The sequence below is a fragment of the Oncorhynchus nerka genome, linkage group LG14 (assembly GCF_034236695.1).
Source record: "Oncorhynchus nerka isolate Pitt River linkage group LG14, Oner_Uvic_2.0, whole genome shotgun sequence".
Classification (NCBI taxonomy): Eukaryota; Metazoa; Chordata; class Actinopteri; order Salmoniformes; family Salmonidae; genus Oncorhynchus; species Oncorhynchus nerka.
The window spans coordinates 92,976,272-92,999,681 of NC_088409.1; the positions used below are offsets into that span (position 1 = coordinate 92,976,272).

A 23,410-nucleotide genomic window follows, 5' to 3' on the forward strand; every position below is an offset into this window, starting at 1 on the left:
AGATACTGTACCACACATACAGATACTGTACCACACATACAGATACTGTACCACACATTCAGATACTGTACCACACATCCAGATACTGTACCACACATCCACACATTCAGATACTGTACCACACATCCAGATACTGTACCACACATCCACACCTCCAGATACTGTACCACACATCCACACATCCAGATACTGTACCACACATCCAGATACTGTACCACACATCCAGATACTGTACCACACATCCAGATACTGTACCACACATCCAGATACTGTACCACACATCCAGATACTGTACCACACATCCAGATACTGTACCACACATCCAGATACTGTACCACACATCCAGATAATTGTAAGGTCCGCCAGTCAAGCAGTGGATTTCAAACAAAAGATTCAACCACAAAGACCAGGGAGGTTTTCCAATGTCTCGCAAAGAAGGGCACATATTGGTAGATTGGTCAAATTAAAAAATAATAATAATAATCATATCCCTTTGAGCATGGTGAAGTTATTAATTACACTTTGGATGGTGTATCAATACACCCAGTCACTACAAACATACAGGCATCCTTCCTAACTCAGTTGCCGGAGAGGAAGGAAACCGCTCAGGGATTTCACCATGAGGCCAACGGTGACCTTAAAATAGTTACAGAGTTTAATGGCTGTGATAGGAGAAAACTGAGGATGGATAAAGAACATTGTAGTTACTCCACAATACTAACCCAATTGAAAAATAGGGAAGCATGTACAGAATACAAATATTCAAAAACATGCATCCTGTTCGCAATAACGCACTACGTAAAACTGCCCTGAAAACAACGTGTTATGTTTGTGGCAAATCCAACACATCACTGAGGACGCCGCTTCATATTTCCAAACATGGTGGTGGCATCATCATGTTATGGGTATGATTGTTATCGGCAAGGACTAGGGTGTTTTTTAGGATAAAAATAAATGGAATAGAGCCAAGTACTGGCAAAAATCCTAGAGGGAAACCTAGTTTAGTCTGCTTTGCAACAGACACTGGAAGACAAATTCACCTTTCAGCAAGACAATAACCTAAAACACAAGGCCAAATATACACTAGAGTTGCTTACCATGACGACCTTGAATGTTCCCGAAGTGGCCTAGTTACAGTTTTGACTTACATGTACTTGAAAATCTATGGCAAGACTGTCCAGCAATGATCAACTTCACAGAGCTAGAAACATTTTAAAAGAAATATCCAGGTGTGGAAAGCTCTTACAGACTTACCCAGAAACCCTCACAGCTCTTACAGACTTACCCAGAAACCCTCACAGCTCTTACAGACTTACCCAGAAACCCTCACAGCTCTTACAGACTTACCCAGAAACCCTCACAGCTCTTACAGACTTACCCAGAAACCCTCACAGCTCTTACAGACTTACCCAGAAACCCTCACAGCTCTTACAGACTTACCCAGAAACCCTCACAGCTCTTACCCAGAAACCCTCACAGCTCTTACAGACTTACCCAGAAACCCTCACAGCTCTTACAGACTTACCCAGAAACCCTCACAGCTCTTACAGACTTACCCAGAAACCCTCACAGCTCTTACAGACTTACCCAGAAACCCTCACAGCTCTACAGCTCTTACCCAGAAACCCTCACAGCTCTTACAGACTTACCCAGAAACCCTCACAGCTCTACAGACTTACCCAGAAACCCTCACAGCTCTTCTTACCCAGAAACCCTCACAGCTCTTATCCAGAAACCCTCACAGCTCTTATCCAGAAACCCTCACAGCTCTTACCCAGAAACCCTCACAGCTCTTACAGACTTACCCAGAAAGACGCACAGCTCTTACAGACTTACCCAGAAACACTTACAGCTCTTACCCAGAAACCCTTACAGACTTACCCAGAAACCCTCACAGCTATAATGGCTGCCAAAGGTGATTCTAACATGTATTGATTCGGGGGTGTGAATACTTATGTAAATTAGATATGGCTGAAATACATTTGAAATGAATATGCTAAAATATGTTTTCCCTTTGTCATTGTGGGATATTGTGTGTGGATGGGTGAGAAGAAAAAAAATACATTTCATCAATTTTGAATTCAGGCTGCAACAACAAAATATGGAATAAGTCAAGGGGTACGAATACTTTCTGAAGGCGCTGTATATTTAGTATTCAAACAGGAGCGAGGGCGCTCTCATCACTGTGTGTGTGTGTGTGTGTGTGTGTGTGTAACTATAGCTGAGCTTTTCAAGCTGTGCACAAGAATTCATTACTACCATCAATCAGGCCATGCAGGAGAGGAAATTCTATCCTGGTGGGAGGAAATGTCTCACAGGAGGAGAGGCTGTTAAATTTGTGGAGAAACAGTGCCACCATGAGGAGACAGACAGTACTGCACACAGATGCATAATGCCTAACGTCTTCTTGGATTGAGGTTAGTCACTGCAGAACAGACAGACACACAAGAGGACAGAGACAAACGCAGAAAGAGAGAGAGACCTTCCACATCGCCTGCAGCCATGCGTAGTAGTGACTCGATGAAGTTGACCTCCACGTTTTTCTTCTCCAGGATCTTCATGATGATGTCCTGGGTCAGCCCTGGGTTCTCCTTCTCAGCCTGACAACCACAGAGTACACATCACCAGGTTCTGCTAATCAACCACAGAGTACACATCACCAGGTTCTGCTAAACAACCAGAGTACACATCACCAGGTTCTGCTAATCAACCACAGAGTACACATCACCAGGTTCTGCTAAACAACCACAGAGTACACATCACCAGGTTCTGCTAAACAACCACAGAGTACACATCACCAGGCGCTGCTAATCAACCACAGAGTACACATCACCAGGTTCTGCTAATCAACCACAGAGTACACATCACCAGGCTCTCAAGGATCGTCAGCTGGTGGCCTGCAGACCAATTATTATTCATAATAATTTAATATCAATTTACTGTTGAGAGTTGGACTAATAGAAAATCACAAGGTGCATTTTCAACATTTGGTTGTGCATCAGCAGACACTCAATTAGCCCATGTCAGCTACATTTTTATAGATTGGTAATTTAGTCTAGCGGCCAGCTTTCTAAACTTGTAGTAAGCAATGTCCAATTACCAACCAGGGTGGGGCCCAATGATCATCAGTTATCATGCTAAAAACTGCAAACATTTGCCTCCACCTGGTGGTAAAGTGTAGAATTGCAGGAAATGTGCTGTAAAATTGCTGTTTCTTTCCACCCCGTGGCAAAATGGATAGAATTGCAGCGAACTTAGTTTAAAAACTAACATTTTCTCTACACCCCATGGCAAAATGGATGTGGCTATGCAGACCCACGAGCCACTGCGACCCCCCCATGATAAGGTCAGTTTTTTTTGTGTGGCCCCCATCAAAGTAACCCATCACTGGTCTATGACAATGCATTGTCATGGGGAGCTCATTTCCTGCAATTATACCCATTTTGCAAATGGGGCTGAGTGAATGAAAAAACTGAGTGAATGAAAAAAACTGAGTGAATGAAAAATAAACTAAAGTCAATGGAGGTCATGACATTCTGGGGGTTTTAGATTCATCTCGTCTAGTTATTTTGGCGATAGTAAATTATTATAATCAATTCATAATAATAAATACATGATCACTCCCATTATCTTTCTACATACTTTATGTCTGGTTTCAGTCGTTTAAACTTTAGTTGTTTAAGTTCACACTGAAAACGTTTACCATCCCCCCAAAAAAGTATATTTACAGTACCAGTCAAACGTTTGGACACACTTACTCATTCAAAGGTTTCTCTTAGTTTTGATGTCTTCACTACTATTCTACAATGTAAAAAACAATCTAATAACACATAGGGAATCATGTAGTAAGCCCCCCAAAAAAGTGTTATATTTGAGATTCTTCAATGTAACCACCCTTTGCCTTGACAGCATTGCACACTCTTGGCATTCTCTCAACCAGCTTCATGAGGTAGTCACCTGGAATGCATTTCAATTAGCAGGTGTACCTTGTTAAAAAGTTCATTTGTGGAATTTCTTTCCTTCTTAATGCATTTGAGCCAATCAGTTGTGTTGTGACAAGGTAGGGTTGGTATACAGAAGATGGTCTTTTACCAAATAGGGCTAAGTCCATATTATGGCAAAAACAGCTCAAATAAGCAAAGAGAAATGACAGTCCATCATTACTTTAAGACATGAAGGTCAGTCAATACGGAAAATTTCAAGAACTTTGAAAGTTTCTTCAAATGCAGTCGCAAAAACCATCAAGCGCTACGATGAAACTGAGGAAAGCCACAGGAATGGAAGACCCAGAGTTACCTCTGTTGCAGAGGATGAGTTCATTAGAGTTAACTGGCTCTCATGAGGACCGCCACAGGACAGGAAGACCCAGAGTTACCTCTGCTGCAGAAGATGCATTCATTAGTTACCAGCCTCAGAATCCAGCAATTAACTGCACCTCAGAAATTGCAGCCCAAATAAATGCTTCAACCAAGTTCAAGTAACAGACACATCTCAACATCAACTGTTCAGAGGAGACTGTGTGAATCAGATCTTCATGGTGGAATTTCTGCAAAGAAAACAATACTGAAGGACACCAATAAGAAGAAGAGACTTGCTTGGGCCAAGAAACACGAGCGATGGACATTAGACCGGTGGAAATATGTCCTTTGGTCTGATGAGTCCAAATGTGAGATTTTTGGTTCCAACCGCCGTGTCTCTGTGAGCTGCAGAGTAGGTGAACGGATGATCTCTGCATGTGTGGTTCCCAACGTGAAGTATGGAGGAGGAGGTGTGATGGTGTGGGGGTGCTTTGCTGGTGACACTGTCAGCGATTTACTTAGAACTCAAGGCACACTTAACCAGCATGGCTACCACAGCATTCTGCAGTGACATGCCATCCCATCTGGTTTGCACTTAGTGGGACATCATTTGTTTTTCAGCAGGACAATGACCCAAAACACACCTCCAGGCTATTTAAGGGCTATTTGACCAAGAAGGAGAGTGATGGAGTGCTGCATCAGATGACCTGGCCTCCACAATCACCCAACCTCAAACCAATTGAGATGGTTTGGGATGAGTTGGAACGCAGAGTAAAGGAAAAGCAGCCAACAAGTGCTCAACATATGTGTGAACTCCTTCAAGACTGTTGGAAAAGCATTCCAGGTGAAACTGGTTGAGAGAATGTCAAGAGTGTGCAAAGCTGTCATCAAGACAAAGGGTGGCTATTTGAAGAATCTCAAATATATTTTGATTTGTTTAACACTTTTTTTTGGTTACTACATGATTCCATGTTATTTCATAGTTTTGATGTCTTCACTACTTTTCTACAAATAAGAAAATAGTTAAAATAAAGAAAAACCCTTCAATAAGTAGCTGCGTTCAGACTTTTGACTGGTACTGTTTACAGTGCCTTCGGAAAGTATTCAGACCCCTTAACCTTTTCCACATGTTGGTAGGTTACAGCCATTACTCAGTACTTTGTTGAAGCACCTTTGGCAGTGATTACAGCCTTGAGTATTCTTGGGTATGATGCTACAAGCTTGGCACACCTGCATTTGGGGAGTTTCTCCAATTCTACTCAAGCTCTGTCAGGTTGGATGGGGAGCGTTGCTGCACAGCTATTTTCAGGTCTCTCCAGAGATGTTCGATCGATAGGGTTCAAGTCTGGGCTTTGGCTGGGCCACTCAAGGACTCAATTCAGAGAAAATGTCCCAAAACAACTCCTGCGTTGTCTTGGCTGTGTGCTTAGGGTCAATGTCCTGCTGGAAGGTGAACCTTCACCCCAATCTGAGGTCCTGAGAGCTCTGGAGCAGGTTTTCTTTAAGGATCTCTCTGTACTTTGCTCTGTTCATCTTTCCCTTGATCCTGACTAGTCTCCCAGTCCCTGCCTCTGAAAAACATACCCGTAGCATGATGCTGCCACCACCATGCTTCACTCTAGGGATGGTGCCAGGTTTCCTCCAGACGTGACGCTTGGCATTCAGGCCAAAGAGTAAAATCTTGGTTTCATCAGACCAGAAAATCTTGTTTCTCATGGTCTGAGAGTCTTTAGGTGCCTTTTGGCAAACTCCAAGTGGGCTGCCATGTGCCTTTTACTGAGTAGTGGCTTCCGTCTGGGCACTCGACCATAAAGGCCTGATTGGTTGAGTGCTAGAGCTGGTTGTCCTTCTGGAAGGTTCTCCCATCTCCACAGAGGAACTCTGGAGCTTTGTCAGAGTGACCATCGGGTTCTTGGTCACCTCCCTGACCAAGGCCCTTCTCCAGCGATTGCTCAGTTTGGCCGGGCGACCAGCTCTAGGAAGAGTCTTGGTGTTTCCAAACTTCGTCCATTTAAGAATGATGGAGGCCACTGTGTTCTTGGGGACCTTCAATGCTGCAGACATTGTTTGGTTCCCTTCCCCAGATCTGTGCCTCGACACAATCCTGTCTCTAAGGACAATTCCTTCGACCTCATGGCTTGGTTTTTACTCTGACATGCACTATCAACTGTGGAACCTTATATAGACAGGTGTGTGCCTTTCCACATCATGTCCAATCGATTGAATTTACCACAGATGGACTCCAATCAAGTTGTAGAAACATCTCATCCTGCTTCCTAAAATACCCCTCAGGACTATTCTGTTTCTGATTTGGTGTATGGTTCCTTACCTTTATAAACACTGTCCTGTCCCTCCACCTCCCTACCTTTATAAACACTGTCCTGTCCCTCCACCTCCTTACCTTTATAAACACTGTCCTGTCCCTGTACCTCCCTACCTTTATAAACACTGTCCTGTCCTTCCACCTCCCTACCTTTATAAACACTGTCCTGTCCCTGTACCTCCCTACCTTTATAAACACTGTCCTGTCCCTGTACCTCCCTACCTTTATAAACACTGTCCTGTCCTTCCACCTCCCTACCTTTATAAACACTGTCCTGTCCCTGTACCTCCCTACCTTTATAAACACTGTCCTGTCCTGTCCCTCCACCTCCCTACCTTTATAAACACTGTCCTGTCCCTGTACCTCCCTACCTTTATAAACACTGTCCTGTCCCTGTCCTTCCACCTCCCTACCCTTATAAACACTGTCCTGTCCCTCCACCTCCCTACCTTTATAAACACTGTCCTGTCCCTGTCCCTCCACCTCCCTACCTTTATAAACACTGTCCTGTCCCTGTCCTTCCACTTCCCTACCCTTATAAACACTGTCCTGTCCCTCCACCTCCCTACCACCTCCCCCTGTACCTTTTTATAAACACTGTCCTGTCCCTGTCCTCCCCTACCACTTCCTACCCTTATAAACACTGTCCTGTCCCTCCACCTCCCTACCTTTATAAACACTGTCCTGTCCCTGTCCCTCCACCTCCCTACCTTTATAAACACTGTCCTGTCCCTCCACCTCCCTACCTTTATAAACACTGTCCCTGTCCCTCCACCTCCCTACCTTTATAAACACTGTCCTGTCCCCTCCACCTCCCTACCTTTATAAACACTGTCCTGTCCCTCCACCTCCCTACCTTTATAAACACTGTCCCTGTCCCTCCACCTCCCTACCTTTTATAAACCTTTATCCACCTCCAACACTGTCCTGTCCCTCCACCTCCCTACCTTTATAAACAATGTCCTGCCCCTCCACCTCCCTACCTTTATAAACACTGTCCTGTCCCTCCACCTCCCTACCTTTAGAAAAGCTGTCCTGTCCCTGTACCTCCCTACCTTTATAAACACTGTCCCTGTCCCTCCACCTCCCTACCTTTATAAACGCTGTCCTGTCCCTCCACCTCCCTACCTTTAGAAAAGCTGTCCTGTCCCTGTACCTCCCTACCTTTATAAACACTGTCCCTGTCCCTCCACCTCCCTACCTTTATAAACGCTGTCCTGTCCCTCCACCTCCCTACCTTTATAAACACTGTCCTGTCCCTGTACCTCCCTACCTTTATAAACACTGTCCTGTCCCTGTACCTCCCTACCTTTATAAACACTGTCCCTGTCCCTGTCCCTCACTACCTTTATAAACACTGTCCCTGTCCTTCCACCTCCCTACCTTTATAAACACTGTCCTGTCCCTCCACCTCCCTACCTTTAGAAATGCTGTCCTGTCCCTCCACCTCCCTACCTTTAGAAACGCTGTCCTGTCCCTGTACCTCACTACCTTTATAAACACTGTCCTGTCCCTGTACCTCACTACCTTTATAAACACTGTCCTGTCCCTGTCCCTCACTACCTTTATAAACACTGTCCCTGTCCTTCCACCTCCCTACCTTTATAAACACTGTCCTGTCCCTCCACCTCCCTACCTTTAGAAATGCTGTCCTGTCCCTCCACCTCCCTACCTTTATAAACACTGTCCTGTCCCTGTACCTCCCTACCTTTATAAACACTGTCCCTGTCCCTCCACCTCCCTACCTTTATAAACACTGTCCCTGTCCCTCCACCTCCCTACCTTTATAAACACTGTCCTGTCCCTCCACCTCCTTACCTTTATAAACACTGTCCTGTCCCTGTATCTCCCTACCTTTATAAACGCTGTCCTGTCCCTCCACCTCCCTACCTTTATAAACACTGTCCTGTCCCTGTACCTCCCTACCTTTATAAACACTGTCCTGTCCCTGTACCTCCCTACCTTTATAAACACTGTCCTGTCCCTGTACCTCCCTACCTTTATAAACACTGTCCTGTCCTTCCACCTCCCTACCTTTATAAACACTGTCCTGTCCCTCCACCTCCCTACCTTTATAAACACTGTCCTGTCCCTCCACCTCCCTACCTTTATAAACACTGTCCTGTCCCTCCACCTCCCTACCTTTATAAACACTGTCCTGTCCCTGTATCTCCCTACCTTTATAAACACTGTCCTGTCCCTCCACCTCCCTACCTTTATAAACACTGTCCTGTCCCTCCACCTCCCTACCTTTATAAACACTGTCCTGTCCCTCCACCTCCCTACCTTTATAAACACTGTCCTGTCCCTCCACCTCCCTACCTTTATAAACACTGTCCTGTCCCTCCACCTCCCTACCTTTATAAACACTGTCCTTTCCCATGAAGAGTGATGTGGTGTATGGGTCCTTACCTTTATAAATGCTGCCCTCAGTGTCTGTGCTGCCGACAGGTTCACTCTCTCCAACTGTAAACACATTATCAATGCATCAAAACCCTTCTAACAGATATCTTCTCATTAACATAGCATACACACACATCTCACAAACAAGGAAACACAGAGCTATACTAATTAGCACAACATGAAAACACTTCAAACTGCATAGCTAGTAGCTACATACATGGATGTTCATCTCATTAGCGAACACAGCAGAAACCCCCTACAGTGCACTGGTACACACAAACACCGTTGAAGAAGAGTGTGTGTGGTTTGGTTTTACTATCCTTGTGGGTACCAGAAGTCCTCACAGTGATAATACAACAAGGAACTTTGGGGAAAAGGGTATCTGGGTATAACCTTACAGAGAACAGAGACACACACACACACACTCCCATTGAAGAAACACTGCCTCTTTACCTCGTGGAAGACGGGGTACATCACAGTGTAGAGTGTCATGGAAACCATCGAGGTCATCTCCGCTTCATTCTTCATCTCTTCCATTGTCATCCTCGTCCAGAGTCCCACGTGTCTGTACGTGTGTGGTGTGAAGGCTGCTACAGGGGCAGGAATCGCTTCAGAGAAGGCTGGGGGGCAGGACCTGAGGAGCGAAGGGTCCACGGGAGAGCATGGGAGGAGGAAGGAGGACAGAGAACACAATCCAATGTTACATAACCTACTTTATGTGGAGAGGAGAGGAGAGCATGGGAGGAGAAAGAGGACAGAGAACACAATCCAATGTTACATAACCTACTTTATGAGGAGAGGAGGGGAGGAGGAAGAGGACAGAGAACACAATCCAATGTTACATAACCTACTTTATGAGGAGAGGAGAGCATGGGAGGAGGAAGAGGACAGAGAACACAATCCAATGTTACAGAACCTACTTTATGAGGAGGAGGGGAGAGCATGGGAGGAGGAAGAGGACAGAGAACACAATCCAATGTTACATAACCTACTTTATGAGGAGAGGAGGGGAGGAGGAAGAGGACAGAGAACACAATCCAATGTTACAGAACCTACTTTATGAGGAGAGGAGGGGGGAGGAGGAAGAGAACACAATCCAATGTTACAGAACCTACTGTTTGACTATAATACCGCATTTAGGCTACTTTACTGCTTCTGGTTGAGGTCAAAATGTAGGCCTTATTTTTTTCTGTGCTAGTAATGTCTACGTCAACAAACAACATCTAGCCTTGGAGGGCGATGACATTGTATAACCAGGTAAACATTCCACCTGCGCCTCCCGAGTGGCAGTGCTAGAGGCGTCACTGCAGAGTCAGGTTCGAGCCCGAGAGTGGCAGTGCTAGAGGCGTCACTGCAGAGTCAGGTTCGAGCCCGAGAGTGGCAGTGCTAGAGGCGTCACTGCAGATTCAGGTTCGAGCCCGAGAGTGGCAGTGCTAGAGGCGTCACTGCAGATTCAGGTTCGAGCCCGAGAGTGGCAGTGCTAGAGGCGTCACTGCAGAGTCAGGTTTGAGCCCGAGAGTTGCAGTGCTAGAGGCGTCACTGCAGATTCAGGTTCGAGCCCGAGAGTGGCAGTGCTAGAGGCGTCACTGCAGAGTCAGGTTCGAGCCCAAGAGTTGCAGTGCTAGAGGCGTCACTGCAGAGTCAGGTTCGAGCCCGAGAGTGGCAGTGCTAGAGGCGTCACTGCAGAGTCAGGTTCGAGCCCGAGCTGTGTCGCAGCCGGCCACGACCGGATGTTGTCATGTCCCTTTCCTGCGCACGTCAACCAGGAGAAATAAATCCATAGTGCCTTCGCGTGGTAGGCTAGGGAACGTATCGTCAGGCCTTCGCGTGGTAGGCTAGGGGACGTATCATCAGGCCTTCGCGTGGTAGGCTAGGGGACGTATCATCAGGCCTTCGCGTGGTAGGCTAGGGGACGTATCATCAGGCCTTCGCGTGGTAGGCTAGGGGACGTATCATCAGGCCTTCGCGTGGGACGTAGGCTGGGGGACGTATCATCAGGCCTTCGCGTGGTAGGCTAGGGGACGTATCATCAGGCCTTCGCGTGGTAGGCTAGGGGACGTATCATCAGGCCTTCGCGTGGTAGGCTAGGGGACGTATCATCAGGCCTTCGCGTGGTAGGCTAGGGACGTATCATCAGGCCTTCGCGTGGTAGGCTAGGGGACGTATCATCAGGCCTTCGCGTGGTAGGCTAGGGGACGTATCATCAGGCCTTCGCGTGGTAGGCTAGGGGACGTATCATCAGGCCTTCGCGTGGTAGGCTAGGGGACGTATCATCAGGCCTTCGCGTGGTAGGCTAGGGGACGTATCATCAGGCCTTCGCGTGGTAGGCTAGGGGACGTATCATCAGGCCTTCGCGTGGTAGGCTAGGGGACGTATCATCAGGCCTTCGCGTGGAAGGCTAGGGGACGTATCATCAGGCCTTCGCGTGGTAGGCTAGGGGACGTATCATCAGGTCTAGCTTGACCGATACCCAGCCTAATGTCTGAAATATGCCTCAAACTCATCACACTTAGATGTGGAGGAAAGTTCACATAGGTTTGCAGTGGTAGGATTTATCAGGCCATCAATGGTGGAGAACAGCACTCTCTAATTATTCAGAGTTTTAGTGATCAAATTAGAGAAATGAGCCTGTCTGGCATTTCTAATTGCCTTGTTAGATATGCCAAGTTGCTCTCTCGGAATATCATAATGGACCTGCAAAAGGATTTCTACACTTCCACCTTGCCTTTCTCTTTCATTGTATTAGTTTCCTCACTCATCCAAGGACCTCTCGGTTTGGTTGTGGCCTTTTCATCTTCACTGCAACTGTGCTATCAATGGTTTCCCTTAACTTGCTATTAAAAGTGATCAACTAAATCATCACAAGAGGAAGGCAGAACAGGTGGATATATACACTTAATAAAATCCTGTAGCAACTTCAGAGGTCAGATAGCATTTCTTAATAATAATGTGTTCAGTATTACCCTGTTGCTACGGGCAACAAGGTAGTCAAACACACAGTGGTGATCAGATAAAGCAACATCCAACAATAGAAGATATGTCAATAGAAAGCCCCTTGGTAATAACCAGGTACAGTAGAAAGCCCCTTGGGTAATAACCAGGTCCGGTAGAAAGCCCCTTGGTAATAACCAGGTCCGGTAGAAAGCCCCTTGGTAATAACCAGGTACAGTAGAAAGCCCCTTGGTAATAACCAGGTACAGTAGAAAGCCCCTTGGGTAATAACCAGGTCCGGTAGAAAGCCCCTTGGTAATAACCAGGTCCAGAGTACCGTGGTTATGGATGGGCCCAGTAACATGTTGGATAAAGTCCATAGATTTCAAAAGATTCAGAAAATCAATGGTCAGTCTCTTTGTCAACATGAATATTAAAATCACCAAACACAATGATTGTATCACAGTTCTCAAGAACAATAGTTGAGAGAAATCAGTAAAGGAAGTGGGGCAGTGTTTTGTTGGGCTATACGGGGTTATGACCATACGGGGTTATGACCATACGGGGTTATGACCATACGGGGTTATGGGGTTATGACCATACGGGGTTATGACCATACGGGGTTATGATCATACGGGGTTATGACCATACGGGGTTATGACCATACGGGGTTATGACCATACAGGGTTATGACCATACGGGGTTATGACTATACAGGGTTATGACCATACGGGGTTATGACCATACGGGGTTATGACCATACAGGGTTATGACCATACAGGGTTATGACTATACGGGGTTATGACCATACGGGGTTATGACTATACGGGGTTATGACCATACGGGGTTATGACCATACGGGGTTATGACTATACAGGGTTATGACCATACGGGGTTATGGTCAGCACTGGTGGGCGGAGTCTGATATTTCAACAGAATAGCATGATGATCAACAGACCCATAGTCACCAAATGAAATGTCCCTACAGCTGAGACTATTGGTAAAAATAGAGGCTGTCCCTCCACCCTTTTCTCAGTATGAAAACCTGTATTCCGAAGGGGGGGGGGGGACGACTTCACTAATAGCAACACTGAAAACAGCCATGCTTCAGTGAGAAACATGCAATCAAATCTGTGATCAGTGATGAAGTCATTCACGAGAAAGGTTTTACTAGTGATTTCTAACATTTAAAGTGCGTGTGGGCCACTCTGCCCCATGGGGCATCTGCCTAGTAGTAACCAGTAGAATATCAACCAAATGATTAACATTACAAGCACGTTTTCTGACCGTCTCCAATCTATCAGAATGGTAGGAGATGACAGTTTGGATAAACTCACTACAAGGTGGAAATAAAGGAAGATAAATTAGGTTACTCACAAAATAATCATTTCTACAGTAGTTGGTATGCTTTCCAAGTCCTCTGTTGGTTACTCTGACAGAGAGAACTGCACCACCAGACCCTGTCTGTCAGTCTGACAGAGAGAACTGCACCACCAGACCCTGTCTGTCAGTCTGACAGAGAGAACTGCACCACCAGACCCTGTCTGTCAGTCTGACAGGGAGAACTGCACCACCAGACCCTGTCTGTCAGTCTGACAGGGAGAACTGCAGGTCTGTCAGAAGGGAGAACTGCACCACCAGACCCTGTCTGTCAGTCTGACAGGGAGAACTGCACCACCAGACCCTGTCTGTCAGTCTGACAGGGAGAACTGCACCACCAGACCCTGTCTGTCAGTCTGACAGGGAGAACTGCACCACCAGACCCTGTCTGTCAGTCTGACAGGGAGAACTGCACCACCAGACCCTGTCTGTCAGTCTGACAGGGAGAACTGCACCACTGACCCTGTCTGTCAGTCTGACAGGGAGAACTGAACACCAGACCCTGTCTGTCAGTCTGACAGTCTGACAGAGAGAACTGCACCACCAGACCCTGTCTGTCAGTCTGACAGGGAGAACTGCACCACCAGACCCTGTCTGTCAGTCTGACAGGGAGAACTGCACCACCAGACCCCACCAGACCCTGTCTGTCAGTCTGACAGGGAGAACTGCACCACCAGACCCTGTCTGTCAGTCTGACAGGGAGAACTGCACCACCAGACCCTGTCTGTCAGTCTGACAGGGAGAACTGAACTGCACCAGTCTGACAGACCCTGTCTGTCAGTCTGACAGGGAGAACTGCACCACCAGACCCTCTGTCAGTCTGACAGGGAGAACTGCACCACCAGACCCTGTCTGTCAGTCTGACAGGGAGAACTGCACCACCAGACCCTGTCTGTCAGTCTGACAGGGAGAGAACCCTGCACCACCAGACCCTGTCCCAGTCTGACAGAACTCTGACAGACCCTGGTCAGTCTGAGAACTGCACCACCAGACCCTGTCTGTCAGTCTGACAGGGAGAACTGCACCACCAGACCCTGTCTGTCAGTCTGACAGGGAGAACTGCACCACCAGACCCTGTCTGTCAGTCTGACAGGGAGGACTGCACCACCAGACCCTGTCTGTCAGTCTGACAGGGAGAACTGCACCACCAGACCCTGTCTGTCAGTCTGACAGGGAGGACTGCATCACCAGACCCTGTCTGTCAGTCTGACAGGGAGGACTGCATCACCAGACCCTGTCTGTCAGTCTGACAGGGAGAACTGCACCACCAGACCCTGTCTGTCAGTCTGACAGGGAGAACTGCACCACCAGACCCTGTCTGTCAGTCTGACAGGGAGAACTGCACCACCAGACCCTGTCTGTCAGTCTGACAGGGAGAACTGCACCACCAGACCCTGTCTGTCAGTCTGAGTCTGACAGGGAGAACTGCACCACCAGACCCTGTCTGTCAGTCTGACAGGGAGAACTGCACTGTCTGTCAGTCTGACAGGGAGAACTGCACCACCAGACCCTGTCTGTCAGTCTGACAGGGAGAACTGCACCACCAGACCCTGTCTGTCAGTCTGACAGGGAGAACTGCATCACCAGACCCTGTCTGTCAGTCTGACAGGGAGAACTGCACCACCAGACCCTGTCTGTCAGTCTGACAGGGAGAACTGCACCACCAGACCCTGTCTGTCAGTCTGACAGGGAGGACTGCATCACCAGACCCTGTCTGTCAGTCTGACAGGGAGAACTGCACCACCAGACCCTGTCTGTCAGTCTGACAGGGAGAACTGCACCACCAGACCCTGTCTGTCAGTCTGACAGGGAGAACTGCACCACCAGACCCTGTCTGTCAGTCTGACAGGGAGGACTGACCCTGTCTCTGTCACTGACAGGGAGAACCCACCAGACCCTGTCTGTCAGTCTGACAGGGAGAACTGCACCACCAGACCCTGTCTGTCAGTCTGACCCTGTCAGGGAGGACTGCATCACCAGACCCTGTCTGTCAGTCTGACAGGGAGGACTGCATCACCAGACCCTGTCTGTCAGTCTGACAGGGAGGACTGCACCACCAGACCCTGTCTGTCAGTCTCTAAAACATGTTTTCCTCCAGCAGCAACCGGCTGAGGAGCAGCAGGAGAAACCAGTCTCAGAACAGGTTCTGTATGCTGTGTGCGTGTGATAGTTGTGTTGGATAAATAAGATACATAATGACTAACGAAAATACACACAGCCCAATTTAAATTCCACTAAAATATGAAAATGAACCGATAAGCATTTAAATAAAAGGTATTTCCATCGATGAATAAAAAGCATTTTTGGGGGATTTTTCCTCCGGGACATTTTGGCCGGCAACAGTGTCATTTATGACATTTCTTCATTTTGGGGGCCAAAAGACCGGAATTGCCAGTCAACGGAAATGCTGGTACCCCTGTGCTACCGAGCAGGCAAGCTACGATTCTCTTTCCTCCTCCTCTGACTGAAACATTCAGCAGGATGATGTACTGCATGACTTCACCCTTTGGCCGCTCCCGAGTGGCGCAGCGGTCTAAGACATCTCAGTGCAAGAAGCATCACTACAGTCCCTAGTTTGAATCCAGGCCGTATCACATCCTGCCGTGATTGGGGGCTGTGTGGGGGCTGTGCTTTGGCAAAGTGGGTGGGGTTATATCCTTCCTGTTTGGCCCTGTCCAGGGGTGTCCTCGGATGGGGCCACAGTGTTTCCTGACCCCTCCTGTCTCAGCCTCCAGTATTTATGCTGCAGTAGTTTGTGTCGGGGGTTAGGGTCAGTTTGTTATATCTGGAGTACTTCTCCTATCCTATTCGGTGTCCTGTGTGAACTTAAGTGTGCTCTCTCTAATTCTCTCTTTCTTTCTCTCTCTCGGAGGACCTGAGCCCTAGGACCATGCCTCAGGACTACCTGACATGATGACTCATTGCTGTCCCAAGTCCACCTGGCCATGCTGCTGCCCCAGTTTCAACTGACCTGAGCCCTAGGACCGTGCCCCAGGACTACCTGACATGATGACTCATTGCTGTCCCCAGTCCACCTGACTGTGCTGCTGCTCCAGTTTCAATTGTTCTGCCTTATTATTATTGGACCATGCTGGTCATTTATGAACATTTGAACATCTTGGCCATGTTCTGTTATAATCTCCACCCGGCAAAGCCAGAAGAGGACTGGCCACCCCACATAGCCTGGTTCTTCTCAAGATTTCTTCCTAGGTTTTGGCCTTTCTAGGGAGTTTTTCCTAGCCACCGTGCTTCTACACCTGCATTGCTTGCTGTTTGGGGTTTTAGGCTGGGTTTCTGTACAGCACTTTGAGATATCAGCTGATGTACGAAGGGCTATATAAATCCATTTGATTTGATTTGATTGAGCGTCCCATAGGTGCTCTACATTTGGCACAGTGTAGGCCATTGATTTGATTTGATTGAGAGTCCCATAGGTGCTCTACATTTGGCACAGTGTAGGCCATTGATTTGATTTGATTGAGAGTCCCATAGGTGCTCTACATTTGGCACAGTGTAGGCCATTGATTTGATTTGATTGAGCGTCCCATAGGTGCTCTACATTTGGCACAGTGTAGGCCATTGATTTGATTGAGAGTCCCATAGGTGCTCTACATTTGGCACAGTGTAGGCCATTGATTTGATTTGATTGAGCGTCCCATAGGTGCTCTACATTTGGCACAGTGTAGGCCATTGATTTGATTGAGAGTCCCATAGGTGCTCTACATTTGGCACAGTGTAGGCCATTGATTTGATTTGATTGAGAGTCCCATAGGTGCTCTACATTTGGCACAGTGTAGGCCATTGATTTGATTTGATTGAGAGTCCCATAGGTGCTCTACATTTGGCACAGTGTAGGCCATTGTAAATAAGCATTTGATAGTAACTGACTTGCCTAGTTAAATAATAATAATTATTACCAGACAGCACTTCACTGTGTGTAAGGTCTATTTCTGACTAGGCAGGCAGTGTCTTCAGAGGCCGTTGATAAAAACCATAGCTCTGAGCACTGCTCTCAGGTCAGCTTCATCCCCATGTATTCCTTTGAGACCAGGATGGAGGCAGGGGAAACTGATCCTGGAGCAGAACACAGGGGCAACGTTTCGCTAGAGCAGTGCTGAGACTCCTTAGGCCATGTCCCAATAATCTCACCACAAGCTTGACACATCTCCTTCAAGGCCTCTGATTTGAAAGGACGTGATAGCAGCCTAAGGGCACTGAGACTAGAAACATTCCACCCAGCAGTGAAGAGTGGGGGGACAATAGCGGAAAGGAAAAAGTATTGGACATATTCTTTCTTATGTGATGCTATGCTTCTCTCCATTGCCTGTCATCTGGACAACGCTACTGTCGGCAACACGCTGATTAGCCGGGCTACTGGACCTGCAGAACATGACATCGTCACTTTCAATGACCTCAGTTGTCTGACTGTTATGATACAAAAGACCTAGCTATACATCCGCCCGAGACATTAATTCAAGCAGGCGTGCATTATCACGTTGTAAAATGAACAGGTTTTATTTACAGGCCGTTAAAACCTCATTTAAAATGTCCACGAGAGTCATTTGTCACATAAAGCAAGGCGTATGGACGGCTGACTGGTCCGATAAGCCAGCTGCTGTGGAGAAATGTACAGCAGTTACAAAACAACAACAGATGTCTCTAGCCATAACTCCCATGCACCAGTACCACCCCCGTGTACTGTAGCTACCTCATACAGCCTCCTCCTCCTCGATTAGTGTCTTGACTTGAGTAACGTTACACTCTGCCACAAATGAGCTAATTACATTTCCAACCACTCATGACATTTCATTATAATGAGGTCACCGTTTGATGACAACTGCGGTGTAAACATTAGTCCAAACACGAGACTTTCTAACGGACAAATTCAGGTAACATTAAGGTCCCTGCTCGTTTCGATCGCTTAATTCAGCAGGGAGGTGTGCAACTACTACACATTATACCAATGTAGAAACTACATCACCTACATAGGTATTACCACATCCCTTTCAATTCACATTCCTTGCAGAAAGAACTATTTGCAAACCTTTTAAAACATCCAGAAAGAAAGTGGTCTTAGAAGGTTATTTATACTTTAAAAGACATATATTATGTGAATGGATGTGGATGAAAGACTTCTGCCAGTGTTTTAAAGACCCCGTTTCATAATCTTTCCTTTACCTTCAACTCTATATATCCAAGTGAGCCTATGAGGACCTTGGGGATCAGATTTACACTCAGTTGCCACTTTATTAGGTTCACCAACCTATTCACGAAAATAAATTGCTCCTACATACACCAAGTCCCATGGTCTTGGCTTGCTAGACACTAAAGCTTGCAGAGAAGTATTCAGGTATTCTGTTACTGTTTGTTTGAACTTTAGAATGTGCAAAATGACAGCACAGCCTGTGATGGTGTTTTGTAACTCAGAAAAGTTCCAAAACTTGTACTGAGTGTAACAAACTCCAACTGGACTTAACTTGAATAGTCTTATCTCCTTTCCCAGGTTCATCAACAGTTCTGAATTCACACTGCTCCAGATGCATAGGGGGTTGTACCTAATAAAGTGACCACTGAATCTATAGACTTTCCACAATGTGTTCTGGGAATACCCAGGGTATTAAACATTTGGCTATAAGTGTTGAACAGTTGAATCTATTACCTCAGGAAATGGTGCAATTCAGCTTGTCTGGGGATGACAAAAAATGACTTGAAAATGATTTTAAGGGGCCTTTTTGCTGTTAAATTAGAGACATACAAATACATGACTGTTGTGCCTTGTAACTAGTTTAAAATGTGGAACTGTTGCACTAAAAATGCAAATATTGATTTGGCATACAATTTAAGATTGTAAACATTGTACAACTACATAAACATTGTGTAACTTCATATAGAACACATTTCACTTGACATTAACATTTCTTTATAGTTATTGCAAATAAATACATATTTTCACTTTCTGCCACAATCACTGAATTAGATATTGATTTCTTCATCTTTAAGATGCAATATTTTAGAATTGATGTGTTTCTACCAAGTCAAAAGTGGAATTTTTACTCAAAACAAAGATTGTAAAAGTATGCTAGACATGTATAGAATAAAATTAACTTAGTTTGATGTTTCTGTGACAAACGGTGAATTAGTTAGTGATTTATGCCGCTTTTAAATGGTATTTGGCGAATGTCTGTTGAATATGTGAATATAATACCAACTTTACCTCGGTTAGGGGTCACCTGCCACTGGCAGTGCCAGAAACGTGGATAATTTAAGTTACACAACTAAGATTAGCTAACTAACGTTAGTTTATACCGTTACGTTGATTAGGACAATTATGGAAATGATTAGCTACAATCGACCAACACACAGTTAGCTATGATCACCAACACACAGTTAGCTATGATCACCAACAAGCTAGACATCCTCTAATAACGACGAGGGGAATTTCTCTTGATCAGTTAGCTAGTTACTATATTCAGTTTGAATCATCGCCCAGGTGGGTATCTAGGTGCGTGAATACGCTAAATTACTAACTAGCCAAACAGGTACTGTAACGTTAACTTTCTTAGCTAGCTAAACAAAAACGATTCGCTAACGTTAGTTGGTGAAATAGCAACGCCGCCTTTAGCTACATACCTGTTTACAGTAGACAGAAGTGGTAGATTTCTTATTTATAGCGAAGTAGGGCTCATTTTCCGTGGCTAGGTAGTCGTGTATTTTATTTCTAATTCAAAGTTTTCTGCATGATCAAAACTGGCTAGCCAAAGGGGACGCGGTTTTCCGAGTAAACACCAATCAGCTGGCCACCAAACTGGTTGTCGGTTGTAGTTTTTATTGACATCCCCCATTATGGCAGTGGCAAAGGCACGGTAAATATAAGAACTACAACTCCCAAGTTGTTCAAGCACTCAAGGGGCGTTCTACACCAAGCAGCTAAAGCGTGAACAGACTTATTTTGGAAAAAATAATAAAATACAAAAACTCAATCTCTCGTAGCCAAACTCGATTCCGGACATATAAAAATGTAACAACAACAGCTACTGAAATAAAAAGTGTGCATTGTGTTTCAGGAAGCGCAGTGAAGGACCAATCAGCGTGTGGAAAGGGCGGGACAAGAGCGAAAATATTTAGCTCCGCGAGCGACCTGCTGCGGCGGTGAAGAGAACCAGCGAGGCGACGCACGAAACAGGACAGTAATTTCTACATTACCTACCTGACACTGCTCGGTAAGGCACATTAACAATATTATAAAATACGTAGAAATATGTTCAATGCATTGTGTGTATATCAGTTATACATCAATGGTTTGATTGCGGCCATTGTCACGTCTAGATTTGCAGATTGGGTGATGTTATCATAGTTTATGTGATACGTTCATGTTTTCACATTATAGAGGTGCGGTTTATTGCCATGGCAAAGATGAAGTTACTAGGCGACCACAAGGAATAATTGATGTCACTTAGTGTTTTATGAGATGGTGGCTGTACTGATTCTAACAACCTAAAGACGCTGATCTGTCCACTAAAGGCAGTAGCATCATCGATAGCCAATGAGGGGATTGTTTTTCAGTTGAGGACACACAGACACAATTACAATATTGTGGGTCTCTAATGTCCTTGAAATGGATTACGCCTAGTATTGACTTTAAATGAATTCTCTCAAGTAAATGTTATAATAAAAAGGTTGAATTCCCACCTTGGCACAACACGCCCAGTCCCCGGGGCACAGACCTCAAGGCCAGGATTGTTTTTGGAAAACACAGCTAACTTCCTGCATTTCAACACATTTTTTGTATATATATATATATATATATTTATTTTTGTATTAATAATTCTATTCTACACATTTTATATATATATATATATATTTTTTTTTTGTATTAATAATTCTATTCTACACATTTTGCCAAGATGCCGAGATAAAATGTTGCAGTTTAAAGCCAATTTCCTGCTATTCTACACATTTTTCCGTAACACATTTTGGTTGACATGAATGACAATGATAATGCAAATTATCAAGAGGAACCTGTTACTTAAAAATTATATTTAAAAAAAGAGCAAATCAGTTAGTTCACTAAACCTATACCACCTCCACCAAACCCAAAGGAAACGTAATTGTATTATTCTCTTCTATGAAACAAAAGAAGCACACAACCATATGTTGTTATTAATCCTAGGATTTATTGTTTCTTCATCTGTGTTGATGAGCCGGGTTATTAACGGTTACCTGGGTTATTAACGGTTACCTGGGTTATTAAAGGTTACCTGGGTTATTAAAGGTTACCTGGGTTATTAAAGGTTACCTGGGTTATTAAAGGTTACCTGGGTTAGTTACCTGGGTTATTAAAGGTTACCTGGGTTATTAAAGGTTACCTGGGTTATTAAAGGTTACCTGGGTTATTAAAGGTTACCTGGGTTATTAAAGGTTACCTGGGTTATTAAAGGTTACCTGGGTTATTAAAGGTTACCTGGGTTATTAAAGGTTACCTGGGTTATTAAAGGTTACCTGGGTTATTAAAGGTTAACTGGGTTATTAAAGGTTACCTGGGTTATTAAAGGTTACCTGGGTTATTAATGGTTACCTGGGTTATTAAAGGTTATTAAAGGTTACCTGGGTTATTAAAGGTTACCTGGGTTATTAAAGGTTACCTGGGTTATTAAAGGTTACCTGGGTTATTAACGGTTACCTGGGTTATTAAAGGTTACCTGGGTTATTAAAGGTTACCTGGGTTATTAAAGGTTACCTGGGTTATTAAAGGTTATTAAAGGTTACCTGGGTTATTAAAGGTTACCTGGGTTATTAAAGGTTACCTGGGTTATTAACGGTTACCTGGGTTATTAACGGTTACCTGGGTTATTAAAGGTTACCTGGGTTATTAAAGGTTACCTGGGTTATTAACGGTTACCTGGGTTATTAACGGTTACCTGGGTTATTAAAGGTTACCTGGGTTATTAACGGTTACCTGGGTTATTAAAGGTTACCTGGGTTATTAAAGGTTACCTGGGTTATTAACGGTTACCTGGGTTATTAACGGTTACCTGGGTTATTAAAGGTTACCTGGGTTATTAAAGGTTACCTGGGTTATTAACGGTTACCTGGGTTATTAACGGTTACCTGGGTTATTAAAGGTTACCTGGGTTATTAACGGTTACCTGGGTTATTAACGGTTACCTGGGTTATTAAAGGTTACCTGGGTTATTAAAGGTTACCTGGGTTATTAACGGTTACCTGGGTTATTAAAGGTTACCTGGGTTATTAACGGTTACCTGGGTTATTAACGGTTACCTGGGTTATTAACGGTTACCTGGGTTATTAAAGGTTAACTGGGTTATTAAAGGTTACCTGGGTTATTAAAGGTTACCTGGGTTATTAACGGTTACCTGGGTTATTAACGGTTACCCGGGCTATTAACGGTTATTAATGGTTACCTGGGTTATTAACGGTTACCTGGGTTATTAAAGGTTACCTGGGTTATTAAAGGTTAACTGGGTTATTAATGGTTACCTGGGTTATTAACGGTTACCTGGGTTATTAAAGGTTACCTGGGTTATTAAAGGTTAACTGGGTTATTAACGGTTATCTAGTCCACAGCCCTGTGTCATTGGTAGTGATCTGCTGGTGGCTGGCTCTGCTCTCTGGGGTGGGTGGGCTGCTGATAGAGACAGATCCTCATCACCTCTCTCTCTCCCTCACACCTACAGTACATACCCAACACACACATATGAAATGCAAGGGACGTCAGTGATAGAGACAGCTCTTGTCCATTATGATCAGAACATTGCACATCTTACTTTGTGCGTGCATGTCTGTGTTACTCTCTCTCTCTTTCCATCCCTCCATACGTCTCTATCCCTTCCTCTTTTAAAACCGTTCTCTCTCTGCTTCATGTCCTGTCCTCTCCTCCTGTCCTCCTCCTGTCCTCCTCCTCCTCTCTCCTCCTCCTGTCCTCCTCCTGTCCTCTCCTCCTCCTGTCCTCCTCCTGTCCTCCTCCTCCTCTCTCCTCCTCCTGTCCTCCTCCTGTCCTCCTCCTCTCTCCTCCTCCTGTCCTCTCCTCCTCCTGTCCTCTCCTCCTGTCCTCCTC

The 23,410-nt window shown here is 45.4% G+C and overlaps 2 protein-coding genes across 4 annotated transcripts in view; one reads left to right on the forward strand and one right to left on the reverse strand.

Moving 5' to 3' along the window:
- LOC115121946 (programmed cell death protein 10-like) overlaps nt 1–20,129 on the reverse strand; it is a 42,003-nt gene extending 21,874 nt beyond the window's left edge. The window contains exons 1-4 of one of the 2 annotated variants that reach the window (XM_065000542.1): nt 19,966–20,128; nt 9,478–9,658; nt 9,034–9,087; nt 2,483–2,600 (exon numbers count right to left, since the gene is read on the reverse strand). In XM_065000542.1, the coding sequence (XP_064856614.1) occupies nt 2,483–2,600; nt 9,034–9,087; nt 9,478–9,567 (262 nt within the window). In that variant the 5' untranslated portion in view covers nt 9,568–9,658; nt 19,966–20,128. Of the gene's footprint in view, nt 1–2,482; nt 2,601–9,033; nt 9,088–9,477; nt 9,659–19,965 lie in introns of both variants that reach the window. The other variant, XM_065000543.1, reaches the window with a different exon arrangement.
- Nucleotides 20,130–20,448: 319 nt separating this feature from the next.
- The window catches only part of LOC115127319 (neuroserpin-like), a 68,128-nt gene continuing 65,166 nt past the window's right edge, over nt 20,449–23,410 (forward strand). For both annotated transcript variants that reach the window (XM_065000545.1, XM_065000544.1), the window contains exon 1: nt 20,449–20,555. The gene's annotated coding sequence lies outside the window, so the exon portion shown is untranslated. The remainder of the gene's footprint in view (nt 20,556–23,410) is intronic.